Here is an 18450-nt window from a genome sequence, read left to right on the forward strand (position 1 = left end):
ACAGCCGCTCTCGCCTACGGGGCAATCAGATGGAAACCGACCATCTGTCCGTTTCCATCTGATCCGATCTGCCAGATAAATAGATAAAACAGTCACCTGCTGTAGGTTTGGAGGGACCAGCTCTCGTTCTCCACGATTATTTTTGTACCATATTGGAACATGCTCTACCTCAATTTCACAGTCTGCAGAAGCGAAAAAATTCCCTAAGGTCTTGACAACTAGTTTTGCTCTGACAAAGCCAGCCTGGCTCTCAGGAAGAACAAAATTGACAGTGTACGCTGTAAGTCCAGAGGGGTTTATCTTCTGCCTTTGATAATATCTGTGAGACAAAAACAGAGACTGTAGCACAGCAAAATCGCCCATTTAGTTACACTAAAATTGTTCCACTCTGTCTGGATGCAGGGACTGCCACAATACAGAGCACATATTCTACTTCTTAATTTTTTTAATACATGCCAATAGTATGGGCTACACTGAGAACTATATGTAAATACAACAGACATTTAATATGAACCCTTAGAGCAGCCTTTCTCAATCTTTTCAACACAGAGGAACCCTTGAAATAGTTCTCCGGTCTCGAGGAACCCCTGCTAAAAATTAGAAATTTACAACTCACGATACATTACTATGATGGTCAGTGAGAGGAATGGTCCTTACACTTGTGGCCATTGGGAAGAATTACCACCTTACAGATAGCTAAAAAGATCAATGGTGTCAGTGGGAACTTATCTGGGAGGCAGAAATTGCCCAATGCTGAAGGAACCCCTAGCAACCTCTGGAGGAACCCTAGGGTTTCACGGAACCCTGGTTGAGAATCACTGCCTTAGAGTCTTAGAAGAAATGCAAATCACGTCTAAGGTGGTCATTTGATGGCATTCCAAATGTGTCTACAACACAAATGCCAAAATTAGGAATCTTTCGGTCCTGTGTCTAGTTTTTACCCAGCTATGTTGCAGACAGTCAAGTCTGAACCAGAAATAGAGTGTCAGTAGGCGTTTTGCAGCATGAACTGCATTGCTAATATGTATGCTAATATAGAGGAATGGATCAGAGTAAAGCTGGCCATACTAGGTGCAAATTTTCTTTCCTGCAACCACGGGTTGCAGGGAATAAATTTGCTTGATTCCCCCATCAATACAGACAGTGCTGACAAGGGAATACCTCCTGCTGAGCCATAGTATTCCCCCTTGCGGGGGGGCAGGGAAATCGTCCACCCTGGGAGAAGACAGTAATTATTGCTAGCGGTTACACCAGAAGCTAGCGATGATCGCACGTAAAATCCGGCAGGCTTGTTGTAACTTGGTACATTCAGCTTGCCCATACATGGTTTGAATCTCGGCAGGTTCCTGCTGAACCACCCGAGACACGAACCGTGTATGGCCTGCCTAGGACACCAATATAACATTTTTACTTTTAAAAGGCTCTAAGAATGTGAAAGAGCAAGAGGCTCCAACAGGGATATCTTAGTTCACACTGGATGGCAATACACAATTGATAACAATACCAGATAACACATCAGAGGTCATCCAATGGCAAGATAGTAAATAAAAGAAAAGTACCTCAGCAGTATGTGTAAAGATTATATATTCAACTTGTACTGCAGTCAACTGAGGAAGAATACATTTGTTTTATTGTTCGGGGTCTTTTTTACTTTTTGTTTACAAGGAAGGTGTAGGGTGTGAGAGATGGCAAGTGGGGGGGGGATGGGCTGAGAATTGGAAGAATGGTGCTGAGGTCCTGGGGTCAGCCTTAGGGTACATCCAAGGAGGAGGATTCACCCAGGTAAGTGGTATAATTGAGGTGGAGCCAATATTCAGGGGAGGTTTGTTAAATCAATCCAGTAGAACTAAGTATTTTTACATTTGTACCTTTCCAAGACAATATTAGGTCTTCCATTGTCATAATCTCATGGAGTCTTGTTAACCATTGCACATTATTAGGAAACCTTTCAACAGGGCTAAAATTTAGGTCTACTGCATTTGTTAAAAACATTATTTCTAGGCTTTTTTTTTTTTTTTTTGAACAGGGGGCCGAGGTGAAATAGGTGGGCTAGGGGGTTTGTTTAAAAAAAAAAAAATTGTGAAAGCATGCAGACAATCAGAAAAGATGAAAGATGGCTATGGCGCGGCTCCATTTTTCGGGAAGGGCGTCCATGGACTTCCTTCCAGAACCACTTCCCCCTGAGGCACGCTCTGTGATTGCTGTGTTCTTTTAACACAGCTCATCACAGATCGCAGTAAAGGGCAAATCACAGCAGCCCTTTACCATGTGATTAGCTTTGTCCAATCACAGCTGACCACATGTAAACAAACTTACCGGTTATCTGCATTCCTTTCCTGTCACAGCAGGAGAAGAGGAGAGCTGGTAACCAGCAAGTGCGACAGGAGACATGTACACTGATCATCAGTGCCCCAATTATCATTGCAGCCCCATCAGCGCACGTCAGTGAAGGAGAAAAATTACTTATTTGCAAAATTGTATAACAGAAACTAAAAAAAAAAAAGAAAAAAAAAGAAAAAAAAAAAAAAAAAAAAGAACCCCCCCCCCCCCCCCCCCAACATTTTTGGTCGTTTTTAGTTTAGCAAAAAAAAAAAAACCCCAGTGGTGATTAAATACCACCAAAGAAAGTGTGTTTCACATTAAGTCTATTAGTGTGAAAAAAAAATATATAAAAAAATGTTGTTTGGGTACAGTGTGCAATTGTCATTCAAAGTGTAACAGCTCTGAAAGCTGAAAATTGGCCTGGGCAGAAAGGGGGTGAAAGTGCCCGGTATTGAAGTGGTTAAACAATGTATCACTTTAATAGATCAGAAAAGATCCATTTGTTGCATAGCTCTGATTTCTGTTTTGTTCTCCATTTGACGTCAAGGAAGTGAGTGAGAGAGAGAGAGATATTCACAAGCTGTGCAGCAAGGGTGAGCTCTCAGCCAAACGGAGACACGGGTTGCTAACCCCGTGTGGCCTTGCCTTGCACACCTACTTGGAAGAGCCTAGCCCCTGCATGGGACCAAAGACTAGCGGTGAGGCTCTGCAGTGCTGGCAGGATACCTGTATTCTGCATAGATTTTGTAAGTTGAGAGACACAGCCTGTACAGGAGACACAGACCGATGCTTCATCGTGGCAAAGGGTGATCCTACTGTCCCCACTTCTTTTTTTGTATGAATATCTTCTGCCCTTGGATTGGGAGGTCCCACTGTGAGGGGTGACTACTGTGAAGGATTCACCCGCCATCCTATTGCCCTTGAAGGCTAGGTTCTTGCTACCCCACAGAGGTTATTCTGCTTGCCTGTTTGACCATCCTAGTGATAGGTGTCCCAACCATCTGGTAAGAGTTCCTGACTACTGTATGTGGTGTGCCACTAAAAACCCTCCATCAAGTCACTAGGTGGTGGAATATGCACTTATTTTTAGACTCTTTTCTTTCTTCTGTTGTCAGCCTGATAACATCTGACAAGTTCTCATCACAGGAGATAAAAGCAGCCTGAGTGTTGTGTTGGGGAGGATGCTATAAATAGATTACCACAGAGCTGAACTATTCAAGGAACAGCTCTAAAAGTCTCTACCTATGAGGAGAGGGGTGTGTGCCTTTCCTCCAATCAGCTGTCTTGGCTGTATGCCCAGGCTTCACTCATCGCTAATCATGAAGAGAAAATCTCCTAATACAATCTGAACTTTCTAAAGAATATACCCAGTGAAGTGAACAGCCTCAGATGATACACAGGGATGAAACAAATCTCCCTACATAAGTTTTACAAGGGAGAGTCTTGCCATACACTGTGAGACAGCTGATTGGAGGAAAGGTACACCCCCCCCCCTCCACATAGGCAGAGACTTGCAGAGCTGTGCTGTGAATTGGCTAGCTGTCTGCTAATCTATTTATAGCACCTGCCCTGATACAAATTTCAGCCTGGTTTTACATGTGTCAGAGAACTTGTCAAAAGTTATCATGCTGCTAACAGAAGAATGGAGCAGGAGAAAGCTATGTGACTTAGGGCTTTGGACAGAGAGAAGAGAAAACTGCAGATATATGTGCCCAAGTCAGATTTCATGAATCGTGTTTACATCCACTAAAGGAGGTTACATCTCCCAAACCATGAAAAAGTTGCCTTTTGTCCACTTCCCTTGATTTGATTTGGAAAAAAAGATGGATACATTTTTTGGCAGAAATAATCATTAGCTGGTTTATAAAGTATAACGCGAACTTGAAAATTATTAACTACCTATCAAGGTATATGTGAGCAGATTACTTTTATATCATCAGCACCAGTAGGTAATACTTGTTTATTTATATAATTAAAAACTTACAATTTTCCAGTCTCTTGGAAAGCCAGTGAATGGAAAGTTTTACAAGTGACATTTTTAGGAAATATGTTGAAAGCATGATTTGCAATGGATTTGTTGAATGTTGCATAGAGAAAACGTAGACCTGGTCTCTTCTCTGCATACTTAATGAGTGTTGAGGTCTTTCCAGTACCTACAGTAAAATACAACAGGGTGAAAGGAAGTATAATATCTCACAGAGACCATGTAAAATAGGGGGAGTTTTATTCTGTACTAAAGAAAACCATTTCTTGTGTAGGTGTAGGTACACATCATTTAGCAGCACACAAACAGGCCAGGACTACAATACCAGAGAAATCCTCCCTTGCTGTCCACCCCCCACCACTTCATATCAACATGCTGTTGTCCTCATTCAATGCAATTAAAGCTAAACCTTGGAAATGAGACAAAATGTACTCTAAGGCTACATGCAAACTAGGAGCAGAAAAAAACGTTAGCTTAACCACTAGACATCCGCGCTATGGCCGAATTACGGCCACAGCGCAGACCTGCATTCCCGGGAGGCCGTCATATGACGGCCTCCGCTGTGCACGCTCCCTGCGCGCGCCCTGCAGGGCGCGCTGTGATCACCGAGTCACTGAGACTCGGCTGATCACCGATCCGAGTAAGGGGCCGGTCCCAGCCCCTTACCATGTGATCAGCTGTCAGCCAATGACAGCTGATCACATGCTGTAAACAAAAGATCGGTAATCGTTTTTTTTTTTTACTCACACTGACAGCGCGAGTAGAAAAAAAAGCCGATCACCGGCTCAGATGTCAGGGACATCGGTCCCGAAGTGGAAGCACAACATCTGCCTCATCAGTGCCACCTAAAAGTGCCACCTAACAGTGCCCACAGTGCCACCTATCAATGCCAACAAGTGCCACCTATCAATTCCCACAAGTGCCACCTACCAATGCCCACCTGTAGTGCCAATCAGTGCCACCTGCCAGTGCTGCCCATCACTGCCACCCATCAGTGCCCATCACTGCCGCCTCATCAGCGTACATCAATGAAGGAGAAAAATTACCCGTTTTAAATTTTTTATAACAAACTATAAAAAAATTAAAAAATTTTTTTTTTTTAAATTCAGTTTTTTTCATTTTTTTAACAAAAAGTAAAAACCGCAGAGGTGATCAAATACCACCAAAAGAAAGCTCTATTTGTGGTGAAAAAATTATAAAAATTTCATTTGGGTACAGTGTATGACCGCGCAATTGTCATTCAAAGTGCGTCAGCGCTGAAAGCTGAAAATTGGTCTGGATAGGAGGGGGGTTTAAGTGCCCAGTAAGCAAGTGGTTAAAAAACGTAGCATAAAAGCCACAAATAGAAAGCATATTGTACAAAGTTTAGGCGAGTCTATGAGAGTTTAAGCCTTTTAGTTTATAGGTGTTTTTTGCACTACACGCCCCTCTGCAAAAGTTTTACTCCCAAAATAACCAGAATGCATTTCACACTGCATTGCATTTTTACTAAAAACCGTTGAAACTTGACGTTCAGAAGAGATAAGAGGAGTTTAGGAGAGACTGACGTTTTTACAGCTCCTAAACTTCTCCAGAAAACGCGATAGAGAAGGGTTTTTTTCCTGCCTCTGAACGTCCCTGACAGAAAACGCCTGTAGTAGTCATAATGTGCAAAGACACATACAGTGGCTTGCGAAAGTATTCGTCCCCCTTGAACTTTTCAACCTTTTGCCACATTTCAGGCTTCAAACATAAAGATATAACATTTTTATTTTTTGTGAAGAATCACCAACAAGTGGGACACAATTGTGAAGTGGAACGAAATCTTTTGGATTTTTGAAACTTTTTTTAACTAATAAAAAAATGAAAAGTGGGGCGTGCAAAATTATTCGGCCCCCTTGCGTTAATACTTTGTAGAGCCACCTTTTGCTGCGATTACAGCTGCAAGTCGCTTGGGGTATGTCTCTATCAGTTTTGCACATCAAGAGACTGAAATTCTTGCCCATTCTTCCTTGCAAAACAGCTCGAGCTCAGTGAGGTTGGATGGAGAGCGTTTGTGAACAGCAGTTTTCAGCTCTTTCCACAGATTCTCGATTGGATTCAGGTCTGGACTTTGACTTGGCCATTCTAACACCTGGATACGTTTATTTGTGAACCATTCCTTTGTAGATTTTGCTGTATGTTTGGGATCATTGTCTTGTTGGAAGATAAATCTCCGTCCCAGTTTCAGGTCTTTTGCAGACTCCAACAGGTTTTCATCCATGTTCCAGTTCTGTATTTGGCTGCATCCATCTTCCCCTCAATTTTATCCATCTTCCCTGTCCCTGCTGAAGAAAAGCAGGCCCAAACCATGATGCTGCCACCACCATGTTTGACAGTGGGGATGGTGTGTTGAGTGTGATGAGCTGTGTTGCTTTTACGCCAAACATATCATTTTGCATTGTGGCCAAAAAGTTCGATTTTGGTTTCATCGGACCAGAGCACCTTCTTCCACATGTTTGGTGTGTCTCCCAGGTGGCTTGCGGCAAACTTTATACGAGACTTTTTATGGATATCTTTGAGAAATGGCTTTCTTCTTGCCACTCTTCCATAAAGGCCAGATTTGTGCAGTGTACGACTGATTGTTGTCCTATGGACAGACTCTCCCACCTCAGCTGTAGTTCTCTGCAGTTCATCCAGAGTGATCATGGGCCTCTTGGCTGCATCTCTGATCAGTCTTCTCCTTGTCTGAGCTGAAAGTTTAGAGGGACAGCCAGGTCTTGGTAGATTTGCAGTGGTCTGATACTCCTTCCATTTCAAAATCATCGCTTGCACAGTGCTCCTTGGGATGTTTAAAGCTTGGGAAATCTTTTTGTATCCAAATCCGGCTTTAAACTTCTCCACAACAGTATTACGGACCTGCCTGGTGTGTTCCTTGGTCTTCATGATGCTCTCTGTGCTTTCAACAGAACCCTGAGACTATCACAGAGCAGGTGCATTTATACAGAGACTTGATTACACACAGGTGGATTCTATTTATCACCATCAGTCATTTAGGACAACATTGGATCATTCAGAGATCCTCGCTGAACTTCTGGAGTGAGTTTGCTGCACTGAAAGTAAAGGGGCCGAATAATTTTGCACGCACCACTTTTCAGTTTTTTAATTGCTAAAAAAGTTTAAAATATCCAATAGATTTCGTTCCACTTCACAACTGTGTCCCACTTGTTGGTGATTCTTCACAAAAAATTAAAATTTTATATCTTTATGTTTGAAGCCTGAAATGTGGAAAAAGGTTGAAAAGTTCAAGGGGGCCGAATACTTTCGCAAGCCACTGTAGAATACAATAAAGCAATAGATAGCAGCGCTATTGCTTTATTTACGTTTGTGTGTATCTCACTTCTAGCAGCGGCTTTTTTGATTTTTATCTAGATATTTATCTGCTATTCACGCACAGCGTGATATTTTCTGTTCTATTACATAGAATACAATCAAAGTGCTTCTAGAGGCAGGAGAAAAAAAGTCAAACGCCTGTAGAATCAACGTTTTTTTAAGTCCAGTGTGCATGGAGCCTTAGGGGGTTGGGTGGGGTGCTTCACACTGCAAGTGTTAAATGCTCTTTTAGTCTAGGGATGCAGAGATATGATGCATTACAGTACCTTATTTTTGGTTCCAGAGGCTTCAGCGTTGTCCCCATGCCCTAGGCTGAGGGCAATCCACCAACATCATCATGCACAGTGCAGTAAATCATCATCGTCATCATGCACGTTGCAGTACAGTACATGAGGAAGAGAGCCTGCTAATGCAGCCTGAAGCATCTTAGAGGGGATGCTGCAGGGACACTGGTCGCATGGATTAAGGGACCTTGCCAGAGTCAGGAAAAAGGTAGGTAACACACTATATCCTTGTACTCCTAGAATAAACAAGTATTTAACTCTTGCAGTGTGAGTGGGAGGCATTTTGTCTCATTCCTGGAGTTCTGCTTGAACCTTTCTGCTGAACCACAAAATAACAAACGACATTCCCGTCCCACACTTTCCTGTAGGCTGAGAGACTAATCTGTTGCTGCAGCAACAACTAGCTGGGAACCAGTTACATCACTGATCAGCGTACATATTTGTCAGTGCACCATGGATCCTTAAGTAAAGACCAAACGCTTTAATTCAAAGAGTGCAACATTTCGGGGGGCCACACAGGACCATTTTGTTATGCATGTGAAAAGTGCTTACAATGGTGCAACATCCGCCAGACACAAAACGCAAGATGCCATCTCCCACCTTCTGACATTATCTGACGTCATAAATCCCGCCAAAACCATGATTAGCTAAACAAAGCTACATAGTAACCCATAATGATAAATATGGTATTTAAAAAAAAAATGGTTACAATGGGTTAATGAAGATAAGAGACTTCCATTGTCCACGTGGATGCCAGCTCTGTACCCGACAATCAATGGCAAAGCTAATTTGCCGATTGGACACGACTGTCAGATATATCCGATCAGCAGGGTTCAGCATCGCCTTTGCCAGGCAACCAGACCTCTCGCCAATGATATGATTTGCTGAACCAGGAATTATGTTTGTCACCCTCTGGCTACTGGGACGCCTGCCTTTATACGCACATGAACTTTAATGGCATCCCACTAAACAAAACAAAAGATCATGTGAAAACTAAAGTAGCTATCCCAGAGGAAAGAAGTTGCATGACGAGGACCAACCACGGTTTAATTATATAAAAAATGAAGATGGATATAAATTACTTTATTGATAAATTAGATAAATATCAAAATATGGCAGGCACATGCGCCAACACCTCCATACACCAATAAAAAGGTTAAAAAGAGTGGACAACATTGTCACACACAATCAGCACAGCAGGGCCCATTCCACACATGCAAGCATACCACAGTAAACCACAAAAGTATTTCCAGGTATCAAAGCAGAGGGAGGACTGTGTAGGGGACACCACTGGCTCCACAACTACCCTGGGAAAATCCCATAAGTCCTTCACTCTATGCTTAAGTATACCTATAGGAAGTGTGTTAACAGTTGGCTCATAGTACATAATAGAGGTCGACCGATATATCGGCCGGCCGATATATCAGCCGATATTTGGCGTTTTTTTATTTAATCGGCATCGGCAGACCGATTATAACTTCAGCGAAGTTATAATCGGTTATAAGACCGATTATAACTTCAGCGCAAAAAAAAAAAGACCGATTATAACTTCAGCGCAACTTCTGTAATAGAAGTCAATGCAAGTTGCCTGAAGTCTTCTGTGAAGCGACTTCTCTCCTCCTCTGGGCAGCCTGCCAAATCTGATAAAAAGAACCTGAAGAGTTACAATGTTTACACTTATCAATGGACTGAATTCTGTGTGTAGAAGCTCTCAGTTTAACCATTTAAAGACTAAATCTTTTCTGACACTTGTTGCTTACAAGTAAAAATCCTTTATTTTCTGCTAGAAAATCACTTCAAACCCCCAAACTTTATATATATATTTTTTTTAGCAGAGACCCTAGGGAATAAAATAGCAGTTGTTGCAATATTTTATGTCACACGGTATTTGCGCAGCGGTCTTTTAAACGCAATTTTTTTTTAAAAAATACACTAATGAATTAAAAAAAAAAAACTAAGCAGTAAAGTTAGCCCATTTTTTTCGTCCAAAAGTTTGGATTACCTGATTTTGTGTATTTAATATGTTTTGTTTAATAAATGTTTAAATGTAAAGAAATTTCTGTATCACTTATTACTTAGGGTTGCTTTCACACTGGAGCGGGCATGCGTTGATGGTAAAACACTGCTAGTTTAAGCGGCACTTTATCGTCATTTTAGCGGTGCCATTCGGCTGCTAGTGGGGCGCTTATAACTCAGCTAGCGGCTGAGGAAGGGGTTAAATGCGCCGCTGCCGAAATGCTTTGCAGGCGCTTTGGCAGCGGTGTGCATTCATTTCAATGGGCAGGAGTGGCAGAGCAGCGGTATGCACCGCTCCAAAGAAGCTGCTTGCAGGACTTTTTTTTTTTTAACATCCTGCCAGCGCATCGCCTCAGTGTGAAAGCCCTGAGACTGCAGGGGAGCCATTTTGCAGGCACTTTACAGGCGCTATTTTAAGCCCAAAAGCGCCTGAAAAACGCCCCAGTGTGAAAGGGGTTTAACTGTTAGATTTTATGAGATGAAGGGAAGAAAAAAAAAAAAAAAATCGGCCTAACTTATCGGCCATCAGCCGCCACGATTTCTAAATATCGGCATCCGCCAGAGAAAAACCCATATCGGTCGACCTCTAGTACATAAACTGGCTATAGACTGCATAAAACTAAGACAGAATTGGCACTGAGTATTACTGTCAAAAATAATAGCGTGTCTGTCCATAAATATATTTCCTCCATAGTTCTCCAGTTGGTATAAGCAGAATCTGCTATAGTGTATTAAGTGGAATGAATGTTTTGGTTGAATACCACAAACCAGTCCTTGGAAAAGGCTTAAATGATAAATCACATGGCAAGTTACTTGAACTGCCCAACATGTGGATGGTAATATGACACTCAGTCCTCATCCAAAGCCGGTAGACGTTTGTTTGCAGAAACAAACTTGGAGTCTCTTCATGTCTATGAGTCGGCTATATGGGTACATTTGGAGAGTAATCACAGACACAAACTGACAGATTTCATGTGGCAGATGAGGACCCTGATCCCACTCTGAATGGACCAACTTGAATGGCCACTACAGAAAAGTTCACTATATGGCAATACTAACAGCATCTTGGACTGATACATGAGGTAGAGGAGGTAGACATGTCATGACAGGGCTGCCTGGAGGCGCTCACCACTCCATGGTACTAGGTCTCTGCATCTGTCGGTTTCTCCAATCACTTGCCAATATGCAGTGATTTTCAGGGGAAAGAATCCCTTTACCTTGAGTCCCCTCGGTTGTCCATTGTGATACTCTGCAAAGTGCAATCCAATGGGATTTTCCTCCTTCAAATTGATACCCTTTATGTGCTTGCCGCCTCTGATGCGTAATTGACGTTTAGTTTTACCCACATATTTTCTTACAGGGGCACGCCAAAATGTACAGTACCTGCATAGTAGCACAGTTAATAAACTGCTTAATGCAGTATTTATTCATGCCATCTGATGAACACCCCAGAACAATCAACATACCTACACATTGTACAGTGACCACATGGGTACATCTCCTTTAATTCTGGAAGATCTGTTAGCCAGTTTCTATTCAGTGTCCTCACAAACTCAGATTGGACTAGTGTATCATTCATATTAGTTGCTCGTTTAGCTACAAGAAAAGGCCTTTGGCCCACTATGGTTTTCAACTTAACCGTGTAAGTATGTGCCAATGGTTTTGTAGGATTTCTCCCACTTCTTCCCACTGAGCTCCAAACTTTGTGATGATCCTCACCAGACTATCTGGGACTTCTGGTTTTGAGAAGGTCACCTCTCCGCAGGGTACGGTGTGAATACCCCCCCGTCCCTGAAGCACTGAAGCACCTATACAGTTCATCTGCTTCACGTTGGTAGTCACTCTCCGTTGAACAATTTCTTTTAATTTTTTGAAACTGGCCAATCAGGATCCCCCGAACCAGAGATCTTATGAGGTGGCTACTAGCATACAGCAGAGTATTGATGGCAGTTTGTTTCTTAAAGTTTTGGTAAAGAGATTACCATTTTCAAGCCTTATTGAGAGGTCTAGGAAAGAAATTTCCCATGGATCCACTACATAAATTAGGCGGATATTCTGTGTATTGGAATTCAATTCTTCAATGAATCATACCAAATCTTCTCTAGAGCCATCTCATAGCATAAGTACATCGTCAATGTACCTCAGCCACAACCGTGCGTGGATTGACGAGGCATATGCCATCTCCTCCTCCCCCCACCAACCCAGGTGCAGACACGCATAGGCTGGCACCCATGGAGCTCCCATTGCGGTGCCTCTTATTTGTTGGTGATTGGAGCCGGTGAATTGAAAGAAATTGTTCTTAAGTGCCAACTCCAATAACTCAATGACAAACTAATTTTGTGCACCCATGGCTGGGAACCTGGCATCCAAAAAATAAAACACTGCTGCTATACCCCATTTATCAGGTTTAGACGTGTAGAGAGACTCCACATCTATACCTACAAGGAACATTTCCTGTTTGTTTCTGCAAAGGTCTACCAGCTTTAGATGAGGACTGAGTGTCATATTACCATCCACATGTTGGGCAGTTCAAGTAACTAGTTACGTGATTTATCATTTAAGCCCTTTCCAAGGACTGGTTGTGGTATTCAACCAAAACATTCATTCCACTTAATACACTATAGCAGATTCTGCTTATACCAACTGGAGAACTATAGAGGGAGTATACAATTATGGACAGACATGCTAGTATTTTTGACAGTAATACTCAGTGCCAATTCTGTCTTAGTCTTATGCAGCCTGTAGCCAGGCTATGTACTATGAGCCAACTGTTAACACACTTCCTATAGGTGTACTTAGGCATAGAGCAAAGGACTTATGGGATTTTTCCAGGGTAGTTGTGGAGCCAGTGGTGTCCCCAGCATACAATAGCCACTTAAGAGGCAAGTATAACTGGGAACCCCGATACCCTCTACCCAGTCCTTACTCTGCTTTGATACCTGGAAGTACTTTTGTGGTTTATTGTGGTATGCTTGCATGTGTGGAAGGGGCCCTGCTGTGCTAATTGTGTGTGTGTGACAACGTTGTCCACTCTTTTTAACCTTTTTATTGGTGTTTGGAGGTGTTGGCCGCATGTGTCTGCCATATATTGATATTTATCTAATTTTTCAATAAAGTCATTTATATCCATTTTCACTTTGATATAATTAAACCATGGTTAGTCCTCTTCATGCAACTTCCTTCCTTTGGGATAGCTACTTTATTTTTTCCCACAATCTTTTGACTTGTTTAGCAGAGTGTTCATAGTTGCGAAAGGCCCCCCTGTCCCAATAGACGAATTGGTATTGTTAGACTTTTTGATTGATTCAAAGCCCTGTCCTTATTTTTATATAATTTGATCTTTAATGGCATCCCAGTCTTAGTCCGTAGGGTACAATATTGAGTTGGCCCACCCTTTGCAGCTCTAACAGCTTCAACTCTTTTTAATTCCCATATACTTTTAAAAGCAAAAAGGGTGAGTTTTTGGTTCAACAGACTTCAATGGAGAAGCTGCAGCATGTAGTGCCGCGATTTGCGTTTTTTAATCCACCTAAAAACAAATTGGCCAAAAAAAAACCCCCAAAACATAAAAAATGCAAAACACGTGTGCAAAAACGCAAAATGCACCACAAAAATGGATCAACAGCAAACTGCATAGGTGTGAACAAAGCCGAATACCTTGACCTTTGGTAAAATTACCAGATGCAATATAGTCTTTAGCAATGTCTTACCTGCAAAAGCCATGATTTTTACAACTTGTCCAGGTTGGATATCGTGGTTAATAATTTGCTGCTGCTCATTTGTTAATTTAAAGGAGGGCTTGTTTCTAAAATATGTAATAAAAAGTCAAAAGCATGAAAATAAAGCATGCAATGCTTTATTTTTTAAATAAGTGTACATTTGTAAAATACTAACAAGCAGGTCAACATAACAAAGATGGGCTAGATAGAAACAGGTCTCTTAACAATTCTTAAATGAACTACACATGCTAACAGCAAACAGAAAACATTCAAAAGGACAGTACTGTATAAGAAAATATATGGAAAACATCTTAGCAGACAAAAGGTTGGATCATCCAAAAATGATTTTCTTTTTCAACTTGTCTTAGAAACTCTTAGGCTGGATTCACATATATGCGAATTGGATGCGTTTTGAGCCGCAACCAATTTGCATGACATGTGAACCAGCAGCCTTCTGTATTAATCCGGATCACATGCCCCGCAGACTTGGAAGTGCAGTCGCTGTAAATCTGAGGGGAAGATCTGAAACGAGGGAATCATCCAATCATGTGCAAGCTAAAATGCTGTTTTTTTATTTTCTTGCATATCCCCCTCAGATCTACAGCAACTGCACTTCCAAGTGCATTTTCAGTGCAATTTCAAGTGCACTTTGCACTTGTAGTGCAAAGTGTTTTGCCTTTAGTAAATAACCCCCATCATGTTGTTTTAAAGTGGTTGTATTAAATTTATACCATCCCATCTGTTATAGAACGATAGGTGTCCCAGTGCCTGTGCTGTATAAAAACTATGCCGATTTCTACCTTATCTCAGAGCGTTTCACGGCGCTCACATGACTTCTCATCTCTCTGCCCCCCCCCCCCCCCCCCCCCCGCAGTTGTCAGCCCAGGAGAGGAGAGAGATGAGGCGTCACGTGAACGCTGGGAGATGCTCTGATATAAAAAGGTAGAGATCAGCATAGGTTTTTATACAGCACAGGCACTGGGACACATATTGTTATATAACAGATGGGATGGGGTAAATATAATATAGTGGCTTTACAACCACTTAAAAAAAGCATTATGTGCGTTCTTTTCAGTCTTTATTGCTTGTGACTGCATCACAATAAAACTATCCACGTGCTGCTTATTATATCATCTGTTGTGGCTCACAGGGAGGACCATGCCATGTTAAAATTGATCAAGCTGAATTAAAGGCAAATATAATAGACACAAATTAGTTCATTTCTTTATTCAGAACTCATTACATTTATTTTTTTAAATGCAATTAACTGAAGTTAATGTGGTATCCGCCTCTTTCCTCCTATACAGACTGGGAGAGGAAGAAACAGCACAAGGAGGTCTTTTGCACAGTCAAGCTGGACTGTGCAAATCTTAGAACTGGACTGAAATACAAATAAAACGGCTCCCTTATATGTATTTCATCTGTGTATTTAGCAGTTTGTTTGGAGTTCAGCTTTACACAATTCTGAGATGGATTTTTTATTCTCAGCTAGATAAATTGAGGAGCAAGAAAGTAGATCCACTATTCTACCCTGTGCAGTACTCAATGTGTATACATTTAGGGTGCAGAGTAGGAAAATAAGACAGATACTCACTTGGACGTTACTTTGGAACATTTTTTAAATTCTGAGCTTTCATTTTCTAACAGATATAAGCAGTAGAAGAGTTTATAGTGAACCCTGGAAAAAAACAAAAACAAAAAAAGACGTATAGAAACAAACATAAGCAGATAAAATGTATGATTGATTATCTTTGACAACGCTGTTCCTTAGGCCATTAAAATTAATATCAGAAATCAGAATCTCTGTTCTAATAAGTTCAATTTCACCTGAACATTCAGTTAAAGAGGAAATAAACCCTGGTGGGTTTTTCTTCCCTTCTTCTTCCCTGCAACCTAATGGCATAATGTGCTAGTATGCATCGCATACTAGCACATTATGTGACACCTGCAAACGAGGCCCGCGTCGTCCTCGCTGCAGGCCGCAACTATCTTTGCCCGTCTTCCTTCCAGGGCTGCCGGTCACGGAACACTCACCTGAAGAAACGGCACGGGCGGTCGTTCCTTCAGAGAGCATGCGCCGATGACATCATCGGTGCAGTAAACAGTAGATATCTCCTGAACAGCGCACGTTTAGGAGATATTTCAGTACCTATAGGTAAGCCTTACCTATAGGTACAACTTCCCCATGGAGGTTTACTACCTGTTTAAGGCAAATTACTTTGTGGGTCGTCAGTGGTTGTCAGATAACTCTAATTTCTTGCTTGTTGGACATTCCATTCCAAACACATAAGAGCTATGGGGTTACCCCCTTCGCATTGTGGCTGTAATAGCTTCCACTTTTCTAGGAAGGCTCTCCACAAAATTTAGAGGTGTATTTGAAGGAATTTGTGCCCCTTCAGCCAAAACAGAATTTTGAGGTCAAATACTAATGCAAGAGAAGACCCGATCACAATTGGTCTTTCTATTCATCCCAAAGGCATACAGTAAGATCAATGACAGGTCTCTGAATTTGAGTTCTTCCCCATCAAACTATGGATGGGGTTGATTTATTAAAACTTAAGTGCAACATCTGGTGCAGCTCTGCATAGAAACCAATAAGCTTGAAGGTTTTTTTTTTTGTCAAAGCTCAATTGAACAAGCTGAAGTAAAGCTGGCTATAGATGGGTCTTTTTTTTTTTTTTTTTTTTTTCGATCATTCAGCCAGATTTCTCCATTTACACTGACAAGGTGGATAAAGAAATAAAGAAAACCTCTCCGGCCAGGACAATATATTCTGACAGTGAGACTCTCCATTGTCAGAATACGCTGATCAGTGGCTGTGGCCACTGATCGAAAAAGGTTTTCCAACATTCCTGCTCAAAAGTCGATCTATCCATTTCTGTCAAACAGAGATGGCCACACATGGATCGAAATTTGGCTGGTTTAGCCGACCCATCCAGTTCCAGCAGCAATGTGGGAACAAGAAGGTCCTGCACACCCAGCAATAAGAAACATAGAAGGCTCAGCATCTGTCACGTCAGGTTCTCATGGATTTAGGTAAGTAAATAGCGACTTAAGTGTATTTCCACATTTGCAACCAAATTGGGGTAACACTTGCATTATATTTGTTACGTGTTCCCATTCACATAGCATAACTATGCTAATGCACGTCATAAAACTGTCCCTTATCCACACATTTCTATTATATATAAGCAAGAGTAGCTACCTATAATGTTCTATGTAAAAACCTGCTATTTATTTATGCTTTATTATTTTAAAGGAGAAGTATGGGCAACGGTCTATTGGCTATACTTCTTCTATGAATCACAGACCACCTTCAACCAACCTTTCCATGCAATGCAGATTGGTCTTCATGTTTAACAATCCACAAAACAATCTAACCTTTCTTGAGTGATGTATCATATTTTTAAAAAAAGATACTCTAATCTGTGTATACATTATTGGCATTCATTTATTTTTTATTACAAAAAGCTGCTCTATGCCTCTACCATCTCCATGAATACCTGTTAGTAATGAGAATCTTCTCCTCTCTCATTGCATACACAAGTAGCGCTAGGCAGTATAAGGCCTCCATGACTTCCGTCAGCTTAAGCGGAGAGCTAGGACGTTGTAAACATGTTATGAGCTTTTGGATGTCAGGAACATCCCTTGATAGAAGTATGAGCACTGCCACCACTGTCCACGCATTAATCGTCTGTAGTAAAAAGAAAGAAAAAAAAAAAGAGCTTATTAATCAAGTTTCCACAACAGTGACAATGTCAAATATGAATAATCCAGTGTAGCGGTACATGTTACAATGTTGGGACTTTGGGAATCCTTCCTGACCTGGCTCTCAGCCCTGTACTCCTCCCCTGCAGTGTCTGTCGATCTCAATCTCTATTCCAAGGAACGTGTCAGGGCTGCCCCCCTTTCCCCAGCCCACTTTATCCTGGCCTTGGATCTTCTGGCGGCAGCCCTCCGTGCTGACCCCAACATCACGGGGATCTCCTATGCTGGCGAGTCCTATAATGTATACTTATTTGCAGACGATGCTCTCCTGATGCTCTCCAACCCAATCACTACAATCCCTAATTTGCACGCACTGTTGGCCCGCTTGGTGGCCATCTTCAGCTTATGGATCAGCCACCATAATACAACCGCCTTGAACACTTCTCTCCAGGATTCAATGGTTTCTCACCTCCAGATGTCTTTCACATACTGTTGGGCTAGCTAATCCATGGAATACCTAGGAGTCTGTCTGACCCCTTTTATTCTTCTGTTTTGGCCACTGATTATTATCACTATCCTTATGGACTCTTGGCTATTTCCCTCGCTGCCGTGGATAGACCGCATAAACGCAGTTAAAATGGCCATGCGCTCCAAGATCCTATACTTCATTCAGACTTTACCGATCCAAGTACCTGCTTTATTTTATTTTTTATGATCAATTTAGAACAACAACATTTTAGCTTTCATCTGGGCCCACAAATACCCCAGAGTGGCCTTTGCTACTTTATTTGCTCACAGGTTGGGAGGCGGTCTCGGTGTCCCGATTAAATCTAAGTACTTCCTGGCTGCGAGCTTTCAGAGCTTGCGATGCTGCAAGCGACTTCAGATGTTCCTTTATGGGTACTGTGACAGACTTGGAGGGGACTGAACGCAAGCCTCTTGCCCACTGATTATGGGCCCTAGCATTTGGGGGAATGGTGCTCTCTGTGAGCTGCATGCCTGGGGACCCTGGGGTTGGTGTTACTTTGGATTCAGCTCCATGTCCCCCCAAAACACACAGACTCTG

General features: G+C 41.9%; 1 protein-coding gene across 2 annotated transcripts in view; it reads right to left on the minus strand.

Moving 5' to 3' along the window:
* Nucleotides 1–18450, minus strand: part of FBH1 (F-box DNA helicase 1) — a 116950-nt gene that overhangs the window by 67545 nt on the left and 30955 nt on the right. For both annotated transcript variants that reach the window (XM_073619391.1, XM_073619390.1), the window contains 5 exons: nt 17180–17370; nt 15271–15354; nt 13668–13762; nt 4307–4475; nt 97–319 (listed from right to left, as the gene is read on the minus strand). In XM_073619391.1, coding sequence (XP_073475492.1) covers nt 97–319; nt 4307–4475; nt 13668–13762; nt 15271–15354; nt 17180–17370 — 762 coding nt within the window. The remainder of the gene's footprint in view (nt 1–96; nt 320–4306; nt 4476–13667; nt 13763–15270; nt 15355–17179; nt 17371–18450) is intronic.

The sequence above is a fragment of the Aquarana catesbeiana genome, linkage group LG03 (assembly GCF_042186555.1).
Source record: "Aquarana catesbeiana isolate 2022-GZ linkage group LG03, ASM4218655v1, whole genome shotgun sequence".
Taxonomy (NCBI): Eukaryota; Metazoa; Chordata; class Amphibia; order Anura; family Ranidae; genus Aquarana; species Aquarana catesbeiana.